Source organism: Gadus macrocephalus, chromosome 19 (genome assembly GCF_031168955.1).
Source record: "Gadus macrocephalus chromosome 19, ASM3116895v1".
Lineage (NCBI taxonomy): Eukaryota > Metazoa > Chordata > Actinopteri > Gadiformes > Gadidae > Gadus > Gadus macrocephalus.
In genome coordinates, this window is record NC_082400.1 from 15,914,404 (window position 1) to 15,930,748 (window position 16,345).

Consider the following 16,345-nt stretch of genomic DNA (forward strand, 5'->3'; position numbering starts at 1 on the left):
CATTCACCTTCTCAAATAAATAACTGCGTGGTTTCCATCTTATTCTCTATGTAAATCTATTTATTATTCGTGCTCTTTACAGGAAACCAAAACTTATCCCACAAACAACAGCCGGTTGCATTGACGGTCACTATGGCAACGGCTGTTTACTCTGAGCAGAGGACTTTGTTTCATTTCTGAAGAAATACTTGGTGGTGTATACTCTCCTATAACCTGTTTTTTTATCCTTTAAGCTCTTCATCAAGTCTATATCGTTAGTTACTTTGCATAATCAGTCTGCAAGCTGGTTCCACTAAAACCATTAAGAACATATGATGTCACCAGGAAGGTTTTAAGGTGTGTCCTGACAGACCGCGTGCCAGCAGCAGGAGCCGGGAGATCAGGATGTCAGGTAAGGACATCGGCGTTGGTCAGGTGTGTTCTCTCTCCGTCCTTTCTCCAATGGAGACTTTTATATCTTGTCCACCACATAGAACCCTTTAAAGGGCTCTTGGGAAAGAAGAAGAGAGTATGCATAGTTACTGCCGCCAGCCTCCTTCATGGTGACCTATGTTGGTGTGATTGTTTAAAGTTATCAAACAATAAGAAACAAAGAAAATCCAAAGATATTGATATGACTGAAATAAATTTGATAAATTAAATTCAAAGTCACTGAAAGAGGTCCCTATTCCCCAAAACTGTATGGATCTGTGTATGTTTGTATACTATATACCTGCTTCTGCTTCTGCTATTAAATACATGAATTGCAGTTTGGTGTGTGTGTAATATATATATTTTTATGTAAATGTAACCCATCTTTTCAGAGGAGAGTGGACTTTCAGACGAAGGTCCACGGAAAGTGTCCTACATTTTCCCGAATGGGGACAGTTATGGTGAGTGAAACGAACGACCAAAAATCATTTTGGCTTGATTGGCCCTTTGATAACATTGGGTTTTCCCTGTCCATGGCTCTTTCTCTCTCTTCATATCTGGTGTGTTTTCAGAAGGAGAAAGCATTAAATCTGAATCAGGAGTAGTGATGAGAAGTGGGACGGGCCAACAGAGTTCAGCCAATGGCGTCGTGTATACCGGAGAGTGGCAGGAGGATCAGGTAGGATGGATGTGTGTAAGAAATGGGGTGAGGGGAGTGATCAAAACAATAATCTCCTACTAAGGTGTCTTCTTGTTAGATTATAGTTGTATTCATGCTGTGAGTCATCCACGAGATCAGAGGGTTGATTTTTAATTTGGCATAATTGTCGTCGTCACTTCCCCCAGATGAACGGCAGAGGAACCGTAGCGTACCCTTCAGGGGCGATCTACGAAGGGGAGCTTAAGGACAACAGGTACCACGGTAGAGGGACCTACACCTTCCCAGACGGGTCCAAGTACACGGGCGCCTTCTTCGACAACAGGTATCAGGAGTTTACGTATTTCAGTATGCCGCTATTGTCAGGGGTTAAGAGACAGTTTCTCAAAGGAACAAGGTGGGAAAATCATAAGTTGGTACTGTTGAGGCTACACTTTGCTATGATTTCTTTTTTTTAATCTTTGCCTAGACAAATGGTTGTGGGTTCGATGCCCAATGCCCACGGTCGTTACGTAAACCTCCTTGAGCAAGCCTCCTAGGATGCATCGAGATGCCATTCCCATATTTGGATGCCATTCCCATATTTACTTTCCAAGTTTGGAAATTACTGCCAAGGCAATGACAGACTGATGCGAATATCAGGTCTCAACAGGCATGCAAAACACCGCTAGCTGATATCTGTGCCAATGCAAGATATAGTTCCACCGTGTGTGTGTGTGTGTGTGTGTGTGTGTGTGTGTGTGTGTGTCCGTCTCTCTGTGTTTCAGGCTGGAAGGAGAAGGGACTTTCACATGCCCAAAGGGATTGGTTTGGACTGGAGATTTCCATGGCAAAGCAGCACTAGGCCTCAAACTGCAACATAATTTCTGACTCACAGACATACACACATTTGTATATGGTTCCGGGGGAGGTAATGCCCAATGCGCCTAGTAAGTAATCTCAGACATGAATAAAGCCATGAAGAATAAAGACATGAAGAATAAGACCTTGCCTATGGCAAGTGTACCGGATACGAGTGGACTGCCGCAGCGGGTCAATAATTTTGCAGGAAAAAAACCTCATTTTGATTTTGATTAACTTCCACACCGGCATGTTTAATAGAGGAAGGACAAATTGTATTATGTGTCAATGTTTTATTTTCTTAACCCAATTTGGATTTTGTACTCTGTTTTGTATTCATGTGTTGTACTAAACATTCGTTCTTTTCACTTTGCATGGACATCTCGTCCGTCACGTTTTTGTTAAGCAAATGTATTTGTTAAACAGTAGTTTTGTAAACATTGTTTTATGTATCCTTCGAGCCACGCTGTGAGTTCTATCCTCTCATGGTGCTTGTATTAACTTACCATGAGAGAGGAAATGTACTGTAGAATGGAAGCCAGTGCATTAGCACTTCAATCCCCCGCAGTCCAATCAGATGAGGCATAGAATATGCCTGTAACCAACCAACATCTGTATGCCAACCACTCACTCATCACCCGGAGGTGTGTGTGTCTGTGTGTGTCTGTGTGTCTGTCTGTGTGTCTGTGTGCGTGTGTGTCTCTCCACGATCCCGCTATTCTTTGCTGGAAAATAATTGTTAACAGTGTCATAGATATCAGTGTCTTATTAATTGCCTCACATAGGCCTATACATTTTATAATCTTCATTAATTTATCAGTTGAACTGAATACGCCTTTCTGTTCTAGCCGTGGCACCTGTGCACTCTTCATGAGACACTGACATATAACAGTTAATAAAACACAATACAAAACATCAAACGTAATTTGGACAAACCTTTTTAATTGAAGCAGCTCTGATATTTTCCTTCTGAGTAATCATATATTATTCATCAGTCATTGCACATAACCCTGAACATATTCACTGTATTAAGCTAACCTTGGTATATGTGAAACTGCAAAACAAATTAAAAAAACACAATAAATGCACACTTATTAATATGATGCTTAAAACATCCAAGCACCATACCAAGAAAACTACATTTGTAATGATTGTACAAGTTTCAGGTAGTAAAAAATAAAAAGATCTTGTATTGCGAAACACAAATATTCGTTTGATGTGAACAGCCTTTGAACAAGGCCTCCATGATGAACACTGCCTACTGGAGGCTGTACTTTAAACACACAAAAATAAACAACTATCCATTATGGCACTCAAATTTGGCACGTTTAAAAAAACTAAAGTTGGTGTAACATACTTACAAGTATAAGTCTACAAACTCAACAATATATGGTATCCAGTGTCTCTATGACCCTGTGCGAGTATCACACAATACAATCTGAAGTTGATCCAACAAACGGTTATCTAGGGACACGAGTGTGTGGATCCCAGGTATACAACGAGAAAGGATAACCGATATTGAATATCGAGGAAGCTTTTTAAAAACCGTTATATCATCGTACCGCCGCTAACCTGAGAAGCTAGAAAATATCTATTATTATTTTCCAGGATATTGCCTTTCAGAGAGAAACAGACACTGGTAAAATTCTCTTAATTCCACATCCAACGCAAAAAAAATATAAAATGTATTATTGTGCTGGAACCATTGTTAGACACAAAACCGTAAATGTAAAAGTGTGATATTCAACAGCTATTCCAAAGAACAGATTAAAATGCAGCCATGCACTTTTGTTCATACACAGAAGCTCAAGTCAATATTCAATGTAGAAATAACCATTCTATAAAACAAATTTGACAAATCTTCCAACAAGCCGAGAGAAACTACCAAATAGACTTTAGCAAGGATACAAAACGGAAACCATAGATCTTTTGTATGTGCTTATTCACGCATTTCAGTGGACGAAACTTCCAGAAACATTAGAAAACTAGAGAAAAAACATTCTGACCATCAACACTTTATTTAGGTAGGTTGGAGTTGTTTTTTAAAGGAGTAAAAATCTCAGTCAGTAAAGACTTTTCAGAGATTTCATAAAAACACAAACAGCACCATTTTGTTTGACAAAGTGTGTTCTTCTCAGCTTGGGGGAGGGGTGGTTAATTGCCCACCAAGGCCACTTGGAGCTTGGGTAAGTTATCGTGCCGTTGCCAGGCCGACCGGTAAGCAGGATAGCGAGATAGTGGCCGGGGAAGGGGCGAGACAGACTCCTGTACCTTCCAGCAGACATCTTTCAGTCAATAATCACTTTAGGGCAGATAAATCAATAATCTATATTTATGCATATACAAAAACATGAAAATTATGTCCCATGCTTGCACAATAAACTCTATCGAGGCTGTCAGAATTAGAATACATATATTATTGTATTATGCTAGTAATGTACAAAATAAAATATGATAAGGTGGAGGAATTCTGTCTAGCCTACCCCTATGTTCAGGAGTAGTTTAGGTCCCCTTTAACCTATTCATCCTCAAATACATAAACTTACTGGTGGTATATACAGTATATATCTATTGGGTGTGTCCAATTATTAGCTTATTTGTGTTTATCAAAACTATCTTAAGTGGTGAGTTCCCAAAGAAGTCCTGTTTTAATAAAGATTTAAGAAAAGCTTTCACATCAGTGAATTCGGAGCAAAAAAATGCCATGGCTGCAGTGAATATAAATAACACATTACAAACAAACGACGCCATTCAACGGTCATAAAAAAACGTCAATAAATACAAAAAACTGAACAGCTTAATCAAACCGCTTTAAAGCACACACGCACACAGTTATACAAATAAACCCAACTACATATCAAGAAGGAAGTATGTGTCGTTTGAAGTCAGCTTCAACGTTTAAGAAAATTACTTTTGTGATTACGGTTATTATTATATATTATATTATTGTGTGTAACTGTTGCAGATCCTTAGCTGCTACAACATTTCCGTTCTTCGCTGGTCAACCTGTCCTCAAAGTAGTCGTCGGCACAAGCTTTATCCAACTTGGTGTGTGTTCAGTAGGTCCTCTCTCTCTCTCTCTCTCTCTCTCTCTCTCTCTCTCTCTCTCTCTCTCTCTCTCTCTCTCTCTCTCTCTCTCTCTCTCTCTCTCTCTCTCTCTCTCTCTCTCTCTCTCTCTCTCTCTCTCTCTCTCTCTCTCTCTCTCTCGCTCTCTCTCGCTCTCTCTCGCTCTCTCTCTCTCTCTCTCTCTCTCTCCCTCTCTCCCTCTCCCTCCCTCTCCCTCCCTCTCCCTCTCTCTCCCTCTCTCTCCCTCTCTCTCCCTCTCCCGTACTGGGAGAATGCCTGCACCCATCATCTTCACTCACCGCCCCCCCAAATCTTTCTCCTGCTCTCATAATAACACCTACCCTCCACATCCTTCTGTCTCTCCCATTACCCCCTCCTCCATCCCTCCTCCCCCACCATCAGCACCACTCTCCCAGTCTATGGACTGGCAGAGAATCTCCCGCTTCCTCCTCCCTCCCATATGTCTCCACCAAAACCTCCTTCCTCTTCCTCCTCCTCCTGCTCCTCCTCCACCTTCTCCTCCTCCTCCTCCACCACCATCAGGGCCTCTCCAGCCAGCCCTCCCACTGGATGGGCTGGGAATAGACCTCCCTCTCCCCTCCTCCTCCTCCTCCTCCTCCATCAGGGCCTCTCCAGCAGCCCCTCCCACTGGATGGGCTGGGAGAACACCTCCCTCTCCCCTCCTCCTCCTGCTCCTCCTCCTCCTCCTCCTCCATCAGGGCCTCTCCAGCAGCCCCTCCCACTGGATGGGCTGGGAGAACACCTCCCTCTCCCCTCCTCCTCCTGCTCCTCCTCCTCCTCCTCCATCAGGGCCTCTCCAGCAGCCCCTCCCACTGGATGGGCTGGGAGAACACCTCCCTCTCCCCTCCTCCTCCTGCTCCTCCTCCTCCTCCTCCATCAGGGCCTCTCCAGCAGCCCCTCCCACTGGATGGGCTGGGAGAACACCTCCCTCTCCCCTCCTGCTCCTCCTCCTCCTCCTCCTCCATCAGGGCCTCTCCAGCAGCCCCTCCCACTGGATGGGCTGGGAGAACACCTCCCTCTCCAGCCACAGCTCATAGCTGTACTGGAAGTCCTCGGGCAGCTCCACCCGCTGGCCCAGCACGCTCTGCAGGCAGTTGTCCACCGGCGTGAACTCCCCGCCGGCGGGCCCGCCGCGGCTGCGGTCGTAGCGCCGGCCGTTGAACTTCTCGATGCTCTCGCGCATGTCGCACTCCTCCACCTGGAAGTACCAGGGCCGCGCGTCGATGTCTACGGGGGGGGAGGGGGAGGGAGGGAGGGAGGGAGACTTTAGAGGAGGGGAGTGGAGGACGCTTTTGGAAGGAGTTTTCTGGGCCGATTCAAGTTTTTTTAAAAAATATTTTCTTCATTTAAAACTGATGTTTTAATGACGGACATAAGATGCTAAATACGAATAAAAACAACCCAACGCATTATTTAATCGCTAAGAAAACAAAACTGGATTGTGCCCTGATTGGGCATCTTAAAACAAACTCAAGGCCTTGAATGTAGCTTCTACTCGATGCTATGGGAACTGACAAGGACAATTAATACGCGTTACGCAAGTCAGCCTTTAAAAAAACAAATCATGAACCCTGATTATCCCCCAGGGACAGAACCACGTCTGGTGGAAAAGTTTGAGCCCAAGGGATGATTTAAGGATTTGTTTTTTCCCTTCCACGACAGTTGAAGCAGCACAGTATGAATGTCCCGACGGTAATGTCCCCCTACGTTTCATTAAAATGGGCTAAACCACTGCCCAGGAGAGGACACTTAATCTTTCATCCATTATTACAGGCAGAAATATCATTCTCGAAAAGATGATTCATATAATGAAGATGGAAAACGTTTTCCGAATCATCATTATTTACAACCTAACAAGCAGTTTAAGATGTGTCCTCATCTCCTCATTAATTCTCTCTCTCTCTCTCTCTCTGTGACAGAACACTTAGTTTCCCCGAAAGGATCCTTGACCCCGAGAGTTCCCTTTCTCCGTTGCCATAGCAACTGGCTCCATTCTCGTACCCACACTCCCAAACGCGCACACACACCCACCAAATGATGTACAAGCTAGAACATTGAGACGTTAATTAACCTGAACTGTGAAGTGGCCGTGACATATGCTGAAATTATTTTATTTTTCAATCCCATCTTTGATAATGCATTATGGGTTCAATGCCCTCCATCTCCCTTCTGGTCCCTTCCCGTCATTAAAGTCATGAAGAGACGTTTCTCTGTTGTAGGCATCACAATTACAACTTGTTTCACAAATAGTATGTTGACAAATATAAAATAAATCCACTACAGTCTACCTCACTTTGATACATAAACATAAAAAAAAAACTGAATAAAGTTTTTATCTATCTACCGTATTTGACTTCTTAACATAGTGACAGTCGCATTGCTTTCTGTTGGTTTGCATCGCAAGCCTTTACTGACTTCTTAAAGGTCCCATGACATGCCACCAGGTGGGAGTGTGGTTACCCGTTACAAGCCGTTTTGGAAATCTGCCCCTTCTGACATCACAAGTGGGCGTGTCCACCTAGATGTGTGACGGATAGATGAGCAACGTTTGCCACTGGGTCCACTGGGTAGGCCGGTAGACTGATCTGTCCAGCACACATCTAGGTGGACACGCCCACTTATGATGTCATAAGGTGCCGATTTTTAAAACGGCTCATAACGGCTGATCCCACTCACACCTGGTGGCATGTCATGGGACCTCTAATAACGCACAAAATAACTAAACGCTAACTCTGTTTCCGATAAGAGTCCCGACAGCCGCTCACCGTTTCCGTAGGCCCAGTCGTCGTTGAGCCGGTGGCGGACCTTCTGGTAGATGGCCGACATGGTCTTCATGTTGCTCTTCCTCCACTGCCGGCCGAGGTACTTGGTCTGGATCTTCAGCAGCTTCAGCACGTACAGCTGCATCATGGCCTGCTTCACCTTCAGCGCCCTCTTCAGGATGGGGGCCGACTTGAACACCACCAGCATCTGAGGAGGAGGAGGAGGAGGAGGACAAGTTGGTTGTTGGGTGTGGGGAGGGAGGAATGGAGGGAATGGGGGATTACAATGTATGAACAATTTAAGTTTGTGAAAAAGTGGTAAATGATTTTATGCAAGAACATTTTAGCCATGGCATTTTTTTAAGTTTTGGTAATTATGAAAAGAAAAACGATATTCATATATTTTGCCCCAAAAAGATTAGGATAATTTCAGCTGTACAATATGATTATAAATTAATTTCAACAATAAAATATCAATATTTCACTTATTAAAAAAAAAAAAAAAAAAAACACGATTTAAACTTCAGGACTGTATCACACAAGGGCGTTAACACTGGAGTCCTTCCCGGCCGCGCCACAGCGCTCCGGGGGCTCTCACCATGGTCCTGGAGTGCTTCCACTTGGTCAGCTTGTTCAGGATCCTGAGGAGGTTGATGCACGAGAACAGGTTCCTCCAGCAGAACTGGTTGTTGTCTCCGGCTTCCTAAAAAAAACCACACACAGACTCATAAAAATGAGGACGCACAATGTAATCCATGCTCCCTGGGTGACAGAAAGAATGATCTACCATGGAGCACACACACACACACACACACACACACACACACACACACACACACAAAGTGATCTTGACATGCCTTGTCCATTTCATTTAATCAATGCAATGGTTGTTCTTCATAACAGTATTTACTTCTTCTTTTTTATATCTACATAGAGAATAATGAATGATCTCACGTTTCTTTCAGCAATGCAATAGAAACACTCATATCTATTTTTGATATTTGGCCAAAGGGTGACCATTCACGGGAGAGGTCAGGGCATGGAAATGTTTGGACATCCCAAACCTGAGGGAACAGTGCAGCCACAGATTGTGGAGCAGGAGCTTAGCTCAGCTCACTCACCAGGCTCTCTGCTGTGAGCTCTGGCAGCTCATGGACTACACAGTGGGGGAAGTCCAGCACACAGATACTGCAACGAGAGACACACACGCACACACACACACACACACACAAACACCAGACACACAGAGAGAGAGAGACACACATGCCAATACCAGACACACAGAGAGAGAGAGAGAGAGAGACACAGGCCAACACCAGACACACAGAGAGAGAGAGAGAGAGACACAGGCCAACACCAGACACACAGAGAGAGAGAGAGAGACACAGGCCAACACCAGACACACAGAGAGAGAGAGAGAGAGACACACACAGGCGCACACACACAGGCACGCACACACAGAAAGAGAGAGAGACACACACACACACACAGGCGCGCACACACACACACACACACACACACAAAGAGAGAGACACACACACACACACACACACACAGGCGCACACAGAAACAGACCGACACACACAAACACTTTACCGGCAGCAGACTTATAATACACACAATATGTAGTGACGCCTGGAGAGTTTTAGTCATACATAAATAAACTTGCACAATGCCAAACAAACCTAAGGCCTTGAGGGCATAACTTGAATGAGGGAACAGACAATAGCAAGTAACATAACACACTAACCACAGACAGCACATCAAACTAATACCTCTTAGAAGTTATGGAAGTACGGCCATCTTGGTTTAAATAATAATAATTCTGTTAATGTATTACGAGAGCTAACCACAACGGTATCTCACTCTTCAGGTAGTCTAAATGCTTTGGCCACCTCACTGTGGCAGATTGTGCAGGCGATACAACAGGCCGTACTCTGACGCCGCCACTTGAAGGCGAGGGCTCCTACCTGTTCTTAGCGCTGATGTAGGACATGATGTTCTGGTTGAAGAACTTGAGGATGAGGGGGATACAGTTGGCGAACACCAGGTGCTGAGAGACGATCTCAAACTGCAAGAAGACGGCAGCGCGTCACAAACGGGCGTGTGTGTGTGTGTGCAGAAAGGGGGCGAGTGGTGACGGACAGTGCAGCCATCAATGTCATCCTTTCCTTCTACAATATGTGTGCCGTCCGTCGTTAAAGGTGACGTATTATACCCCCCGGTGTGAGTTTGATTAGCGTCACGAGCCGTTTTGAAAATCTGCCTCTTCCGACATCACAAGTGGGCGTGTCCGCCTAGATGTGTGCTGGATAGATCGGTCTACCAGCCTACCCAGTGGACTGTAGCAAACGTTGCTCATCTATCCGTCATACATCTAGGTGGACACGCCCAATTGGGATGTCAGAAACAGCTAAGGGCTAATCACATTCACTCCGGGTGGTATACTATGTCCTTTAAGTCATAGTACCGAGGAACACACAATACGAAGATCCATTTCTCTGGGGACAACATGCGTTTCTGTGTCAGTCTACAACTGAGTAGAGCTGGAAGTTCAGCATGTTCAGCTCTTGGACACCGAGTCCGGGCTATACCATGTAGTGATATAGCCTTTATAATGTTTTTCCGTCTGCTCATATTCTGCACCTGTCAATTTTGCAATGCACCAAAGCGTCTTATTTCTTGTATGTACCGTCTTCTGTCCACAGAGGGCGCTGTTGCTGCACAACCATGACAAACGGCCAAGTACGGTAATTCATCTCAATGAAGGTCCAACTGTGGCCTCTGCTGATGAGCAGGATTCAGATTGTATTAATAATGGCCGGGGGGGGAAGTGGAGGACTCTATCAGCCCTGTTAATTATAGAAGTGGCAGAGAGGAGCAGTGTGTGTGTGTGTGTGTGTACCTGGTAGATGTGGTTGAGCTTGAAGTGTTTGAGCAGCAGGATCAGGAGGGCGGAGATGGCCTTCACGATGATCTCCTTGTGGCGGTTCACGTCGATGCCCAGCTTCATGCTCTGCAGGACCGTGATGCTGCACGCACACACACACACACACACACACACACACACACACACACACACACACACACACACACACACACACACACACACACACACACACACACACACACACACACACACACACACACACACACACACACACACAGCTTTATTCTCTGAAGTCAATCTAATCCTACTGTAAAAGTGTGTCATTTTATAAGGGCCAAATATGAGGCTGCAGTAAAATAATGATGAAATACCTGGAAAAAATGGCAGACTAGATATTGAAATAAAAAAAACGATAGAAAATAAACCAGTGGATCACGTTATCACAGCTACAGTCCCCAAGGACCTATGTGTGTCCTTTGAGACTTTTAAATGCGTTGCTGTGATTAAGGACATACAAATAACCTCAATTAAACAGTCCAATTAAACAGTCCAAGGCAGCAAGATAATGATATGTTTCACATTCAGGCTTCAGCATACTGGATTTAAGGATGTGGACCTTCTCCCAAAGAAAATCGACCATTCAAGCTCTCGAACCGAAGCCTCTCTCCGTCAACTTCGCTATTCTGACTGCGAGGTCTTCTTCATTGTAAACCTGATGCTGAAGTGAAGGGTCAGGGTCGAGGGAGCATGCAAGGACCCCGGCCCCCAGACTCACGGCATCTCCTCGGGAAGCACGTCAGCCAGGATGTTGATGGAGTCCGTCTTGGCCTTGGAGGTGGGGGCGGCTGCCAGCAGCAGCTTGAGCAGGGCGATCTGAGAACACATGAACAACAGCATGAACAACAGCATGAACAGCATCATGGACAACGCCATGGACAACAGCATGAACAGCATCATGGACAACGCCATGGACAACGCCATGGACAACGCCATGGACATCACCATGAACACCACCATGAACACCATCTATTGGAAGGTATCAAAAAAATTCTGTTCAATTCAAACAAAACCTGAGGATTAATCCATAACCAACCAATCCTATCAAAACACTCACATTCAACCTCGACCTAGAATCAAATGCCAGCCATAAAGCCTGCAGAATGAGCGTTGTTTCTTTAAATGTCATCCACACGTATTGCGGAAGATACCATCGGCTCAAGGCGGGCCTTCCTGCAGCAGTGATGTGCGTTTCAGAACAGCGCGTGCATGTTGGAGGGTGTACCCATGGCACTCACCACATACTGGGAGAGGTTGGGGAGCATGCCCAGGTACAGGATCTCTGCTGGGGTCTCCTCCACCTCCTCTTCCCCCTGCAGACGGAAGAACACACGCATTCATATTACAAGATAATATTATATAATAATTTATACAATGAATAACATTTGTTTATTCCATAGTCCAAGAGGTCGATAATCACATCGACGACTTGACACAGAGGTCATGTACTATGAATGTGTACATGTAAGTATTAGTGTACCCATGGTGGATAGAACAACGCGCTATATATTTAAAAGACTGACCAGTGTCATTGGGCACTTCTGGAGCTCCTGTTCCCTCTTTATCTGCACCTCAGCGATGGACACGTACTTATGCTGGGAGAGAGAGGTGGACACAGACGGAGAGAGAGAGAGGTAGGCACAGACAGATGGAAACAGAGGGAGAGAGAATATCAGAAATAAAGTATCAAAGTTATTTTTCACCCTGCACGCTTTTTTGACTTTTTCTTATATCTGTTTGAAAACAGTAATGGACTCATAAATGGTACGAAACCAATAAATGGTACCGTCCGAAAAACAACGAAACCCGGAGCAAATCCTCAAAGCAGCTCGACTTCATTGTTTCCTCCCAGAAGGATAATTCATCAGGAGGAGTTGACAGACATGTTCTGGATGGTTGCTCTGTCTGGCTGCTGCTTCCCCGCGCTTTTGAAGGACAGTCATAGATTTCTACGCCAGAGTCTCAACGTGGGGAGGTTCCGAAGTGTCGGAAAAATTGATCGAGCAATAATGAGCTTAACTCAATTGGACAATGGGAGAAAAAAGAAAATTGGAATTAAGCGAGTTTGAAAAGAGAGGCAGCAAAGTGACAGACAGCCGAAGATTTCCTGTGAGAGTGAGAGGCAGAAGTGGCGAGAGGGAGTATTGATCGGGGTATTGATCGGGAGGTTTCACCTGTTTGAGAGTCTTGACGCTCTCGTGGATTGGCCGGGGCAAACCCACCAACGTGTCGATGTCGCTGAAAAACAGGCAGCAGCTTTTTACAGAAATCCTCCTAAAAATGTATTTCAGTTGAAGGATAAAGGAAGATGTGATGCGCTTCAATAACCACAATATAATTCATTTTTTGCATTTATTTGTTATCCACAAACGGATGCTCAAGATTGATTATTCAGGCATTTAGGAGACACTTGCATACAAAGCAACAGTGATTATTTATCATTAATGAGCAGGTAGGGGCTTATGGCATTCTGCTGAAGGAGGACTGCATGTAGGCTGTGGGTCTACAGACTCTCTCAACCCCCGTGTGTGTGTGTGTGTGTGTGTGTGTGTCGATGAACTCACTTTCCCAAGGTGAAGCCGATGAACTTGTTACGACTGGTCTCCAGGAAGTGCTCGATGTCTTTCTCCCTGCGGCGAGAAAACACACAAACACACACACACACACACACACACACACACACACACACACACACACACACACACACACACACACACACACACACACACACACACACACACACACACACACACACACACACACACACACACACACACACACACAAATAATGAGTCTGATGGGAGGGAACAGCAGGGAAACAGCCGGTAAAACAGCCTGTTTTCAGCGAGGCCGCCGTCGTTTCGGCTTCCAACAAAGACAGCTGCCGGCTGGTTCTCAGCGCGATAAGAACCAAAAGAAAAAGAAAAGCACATCCCTCTCACGGTGGAGGCTTGCTTACACACAAATCCCCCACGCGCACACACAAACAACCACCCACACACACATAAACAACAACCCACGCACACACACACACGATGCCTGGAGCCAACCGACGCACGGTAGCGCCGTAGAAACTCATTGATGCTCGTCTCTCCATCGCACGCACGCACGCACGCACGCACGCACTCTTTTTCGAGTCACGCTCTGCATCCTTTCTATACATTATTCGTGTTCCCAAAGCAGCGTCTCATGGTCAAAATAGAGAAAAGGGACGGTTTCATCTCATTGTATATACACAGAGGCTCAGCATATTTAAATGGAGCTCAACAAATAAACCACAAACTGCAGAGCCTAAGGCTGCTTGCTTTTCCCCACTGATAGACAAACCAGAGCCAGCTCAACACAGAGCCAGCTCAACACAGTCAAAGGTGTGTCGAGTACGTTTAAACGACACGATGATATATCGCTTTGTGCTTCGCAAAAGAACACAGCAATCATGTCCCCTTGGTAAAGCTACAGGTCACACGGCCATCGCAGTAAGCCGTAATCTTAGTCCACATCTGACAGACTAAAACAGAGGATACTGGAGCACATTCACATAAATAACAAAGCTAGATTCTATTTTTGCGTGTTTAAACCTGTGCCTAACGTTTATTCACACGTGCATCGAGCCATCACATCACAGAACTCGCAGTTAACAAATCACATTCCTCACAATCACTTATTCAAACCAAACACCCACTATATTTTTGAGTTAATGTTGATGTAAGAGTCTCAGGCATATTAATGTCTAATTCTTGTCTTTTTTTAATGGTTTTATGGGTTGAGCGCATGCTTTTGCATGAGTTATCTATTATAGGCGGTTTTGCGCTATCAGGTAACTTCAATCAAACACACTGGTTACAGCCAACCCAAATCTGATTTGAGTTTGCTGCAGTGGCTAGTGCAAGCACGCGAGAGCCTGTGCTTTTGCAATATAGCCCGAAAACAGTGTCAGAAACAGAAATAGTCACCAACATATTTAAAAAAAATACAAAAGTGAGCGGGGACTTACTCAAACAAGGGGGTTTTGGTTTATCTTCCTTTCTTTTTTAAACGAGGCATTTACATTTTAGGGAATCTAGCAGACGCTATTATCCAAAGTGACTTACTACGGTTTTTACAAACATTCACACACAGACAGATGAGTCAATCATGCAGGGCGACAGCCTGTTCAGAGACACCTCGACATTAAGCTACGAGCCTGGGATCGAACCAGCAACCTTCAGGTTACCAGTCAACCCGCTCTACCTCCTGAGCTAAGCCGACCCGAGTGAGTGAGTGAGTGAGTGAGTGAGTGAGTGAGTGAGTGAGTGAGTGAGTGAGTGAGTGAGTGAGTGAGTGAGTGAGTGAGTGAGTGAGTGAGTGAGTGAGTGAGTGAGTGAGTGAGTGAGTGAGTGAGTGAGTGAGTTTCTTTAATGTCCCCAAGGGGATAATTGTTTCACAGTCAAGTTGGTTTCAGGGCAGCATACATTTAAAAAGGCACAACACACTGTAGCAACACAGCGTAGCAACACAGTGCATCAACACTGTGTAGCACACAGATAATAAACTCCCTGGAGCTCACCGGACTTTGGGCGCCCAGGGCAGGCCCTTGGGGAAGTTGAGCCTCTCGGTGGGGGGGCGCAGCGGGGGCGGGGGCGGCGGGGGCTGGATGATGACGTCGCGGTCCAGGGGGTCCACCTCGCCCTCGATGCCGCTGTCCGAGTCCTCGGGGTCCTCGTCTTCGTCGCGGGCCTCCTCGTTCTTGAAGGGGTCCCGCTCGTTGTAGGTGTCCAGGCTGTCCTGCTTCACCAGGGGCTGCGTGGGCGGGACGGGACACACAGTCAGCCAATCAGAGGCGGCGTGGGCGGGACGGGACACACAGTCAGCCAATCAGAGGCGTAGCGGCGGGCTCTACCTTCCTGGGTGCGGCTGGCATATGTTGTCTTTTAAACCCAGCTGCGCTTTTATTTTGACACGTCCGATTCGGCGGACACATTTTGTGGTTTAAATCAACTCAAAATCGTTGAATTAAAGCCTGGGAACATTATACGTCCAAGTTGGGCTATTAGGATACAGACACACAAGTCACCTGACTGTTAACAATAAAAACTCATTCTGTATAATTCAAAACAAAAAAAAAATACATTCTGTTTTGAATGACCATCCGCAATACCTACATTCCCATTTCCGTTCTGAGTGCAATGCATTTACAGACACACACACACACACACACACACACACAAAGATACACACACACACACACACACACACACACACAAACAGGTTAATGCAATTCAACCTTAACTTTCCAAAGCTAACAAGGAGATAACCAGTGCCACACGTGCAAGCTTCAGGCATGAGGGTAGCATTACTGAGGCGAGAGAAGCCTGCCAGAGCGGTTGATGTACGGTGCGGTTCAGGCGGCTAGCAGCAGCCGCGTCGATGCCCCCTCGCTCTAGTGAGCGAGGGGGGCAGAGTGAGTGGAGGGTGGAGGGTGGGGGAAGCAGCCACAGGTGATCTTGCGTTTGTGAGTCATTCTGCATGGAGGGAAGCCATCATCTACTAACCCGGGTTAGGGGACAATAACAATCAACCGCATCCGTCCAGGAGGTCAAAGGAAAAGCCGAATGAAGGTTTGGTTTCAATGGAAACGTGAATTTAGTATTAAAGGTTTCA

At 45.6% G+C, this 16,345-nt stretch overlaps 2 protein-coding genes across 7 annotated transcripts in view; one reads left to right on the forward strand and one right to left on the reverse strand.

The window, feature by feature from the left end:
* The first annotated feature begins 117 nt into the window (after positions 1 to 117).
* On the forward strand, positions 118 to 3,230 carry morn2 (MORN repeat containing 2). 3 transcript variants are annotated; one of them, XM_060039037.1, is made up of 6 exons: positions 131 to 191; positions 325 to 391; positions 804 to 872; positions 984 to 1,090; positions 1,258 to 1,394; positions 1,837 to 3,230. In XM_060039037.1, the coding sequence occupies exons 2-6, from the start codon at positions 385 to 387 to the stop codon at positions 1,937 to 1,939; spliced, it is 423 nt and encodes a 140-aa protein (XP_059895020.1). In that variant the 5' UTR covers positions 131 to 191; positions 325 to 384; the 3' UTR covers positions 1,940 to 3,230. The 3 variants fall into 3 exon arrangements, with proteins under 3 accessions (XP_059895021.1, XP_059895019.1, XP_059895020.1); XM_060039038.1 differs by having other exon boundaries at positions 118 to 391; positions 987 to 1,090; XM_060039036.1 differs by having other exon boundaries at positions 121 to 391.
* Positions 2,832 to 16,345, reverse strand: part of strip2 (striatin interacting protein 2) — a 29,491-nt gene continuing 15,977 nt past the window's right edge. For 3 of the 4 annotated variants that reach the window (XM_060039001.1, XM_060038999.1, XM_060038997.1), the window contains 12 exons: positions 15,252 to 15,484; positions 13,270 to 13,335; positions 12,880 to 12,943; positions 12,229 to 12,300; positions 11,944 to 12,018; positions 11,424 to 11,521; positions 10,664 to 10,790; positions 9,729 to 9,829; positions 8,880 to 8,946; positions 8,357 to 8,461; positions 7,762 to 7,966; positions 5,927 to 6,223 (listed from right to left, as the gene is read on the reverse strand). In XM_060039001.1, the coding sequence (XP_059894984.1) occupies positions 5,961 to 6,223; positions 7,762 to 7,966; positions 8,357 to 8,461; positions 8,880 to 8,946; positions 9,729 to 9,829; positions 10,664 to 10,790; positions 11,424 to 11,521; positions 11,944 to 12,018; positions 12,229 to 12,300; positions 12,880 to 12,943; positions 13,270 to 13,335; positions 15,252 to 15,484 (1,476 nt within the window). In that variant the 3' untranslated portion in view covers positions 5,927 to 5,960. The other variant, XM_060038998.1, reaches the window with a different exon arrangement.

Coding starts and splice junctions, on each gene's coding strand:
- morn2 (XM_060039036.1), top strand. Junction 873..983: donor CCCGAATGGGGACAGTTATG/GTGAGTGAAACG, acceptor GTGTGTTTTCAG/AAGGAGAAAGCATTAAATCT. Junction 1,395..1,836: donor GGCGCCTTCTTCGACAACAG/GTATCAGGAGTT, acceptor TCTGTGTTTCAG/GCTGGAAGGAGAAGGGACTT.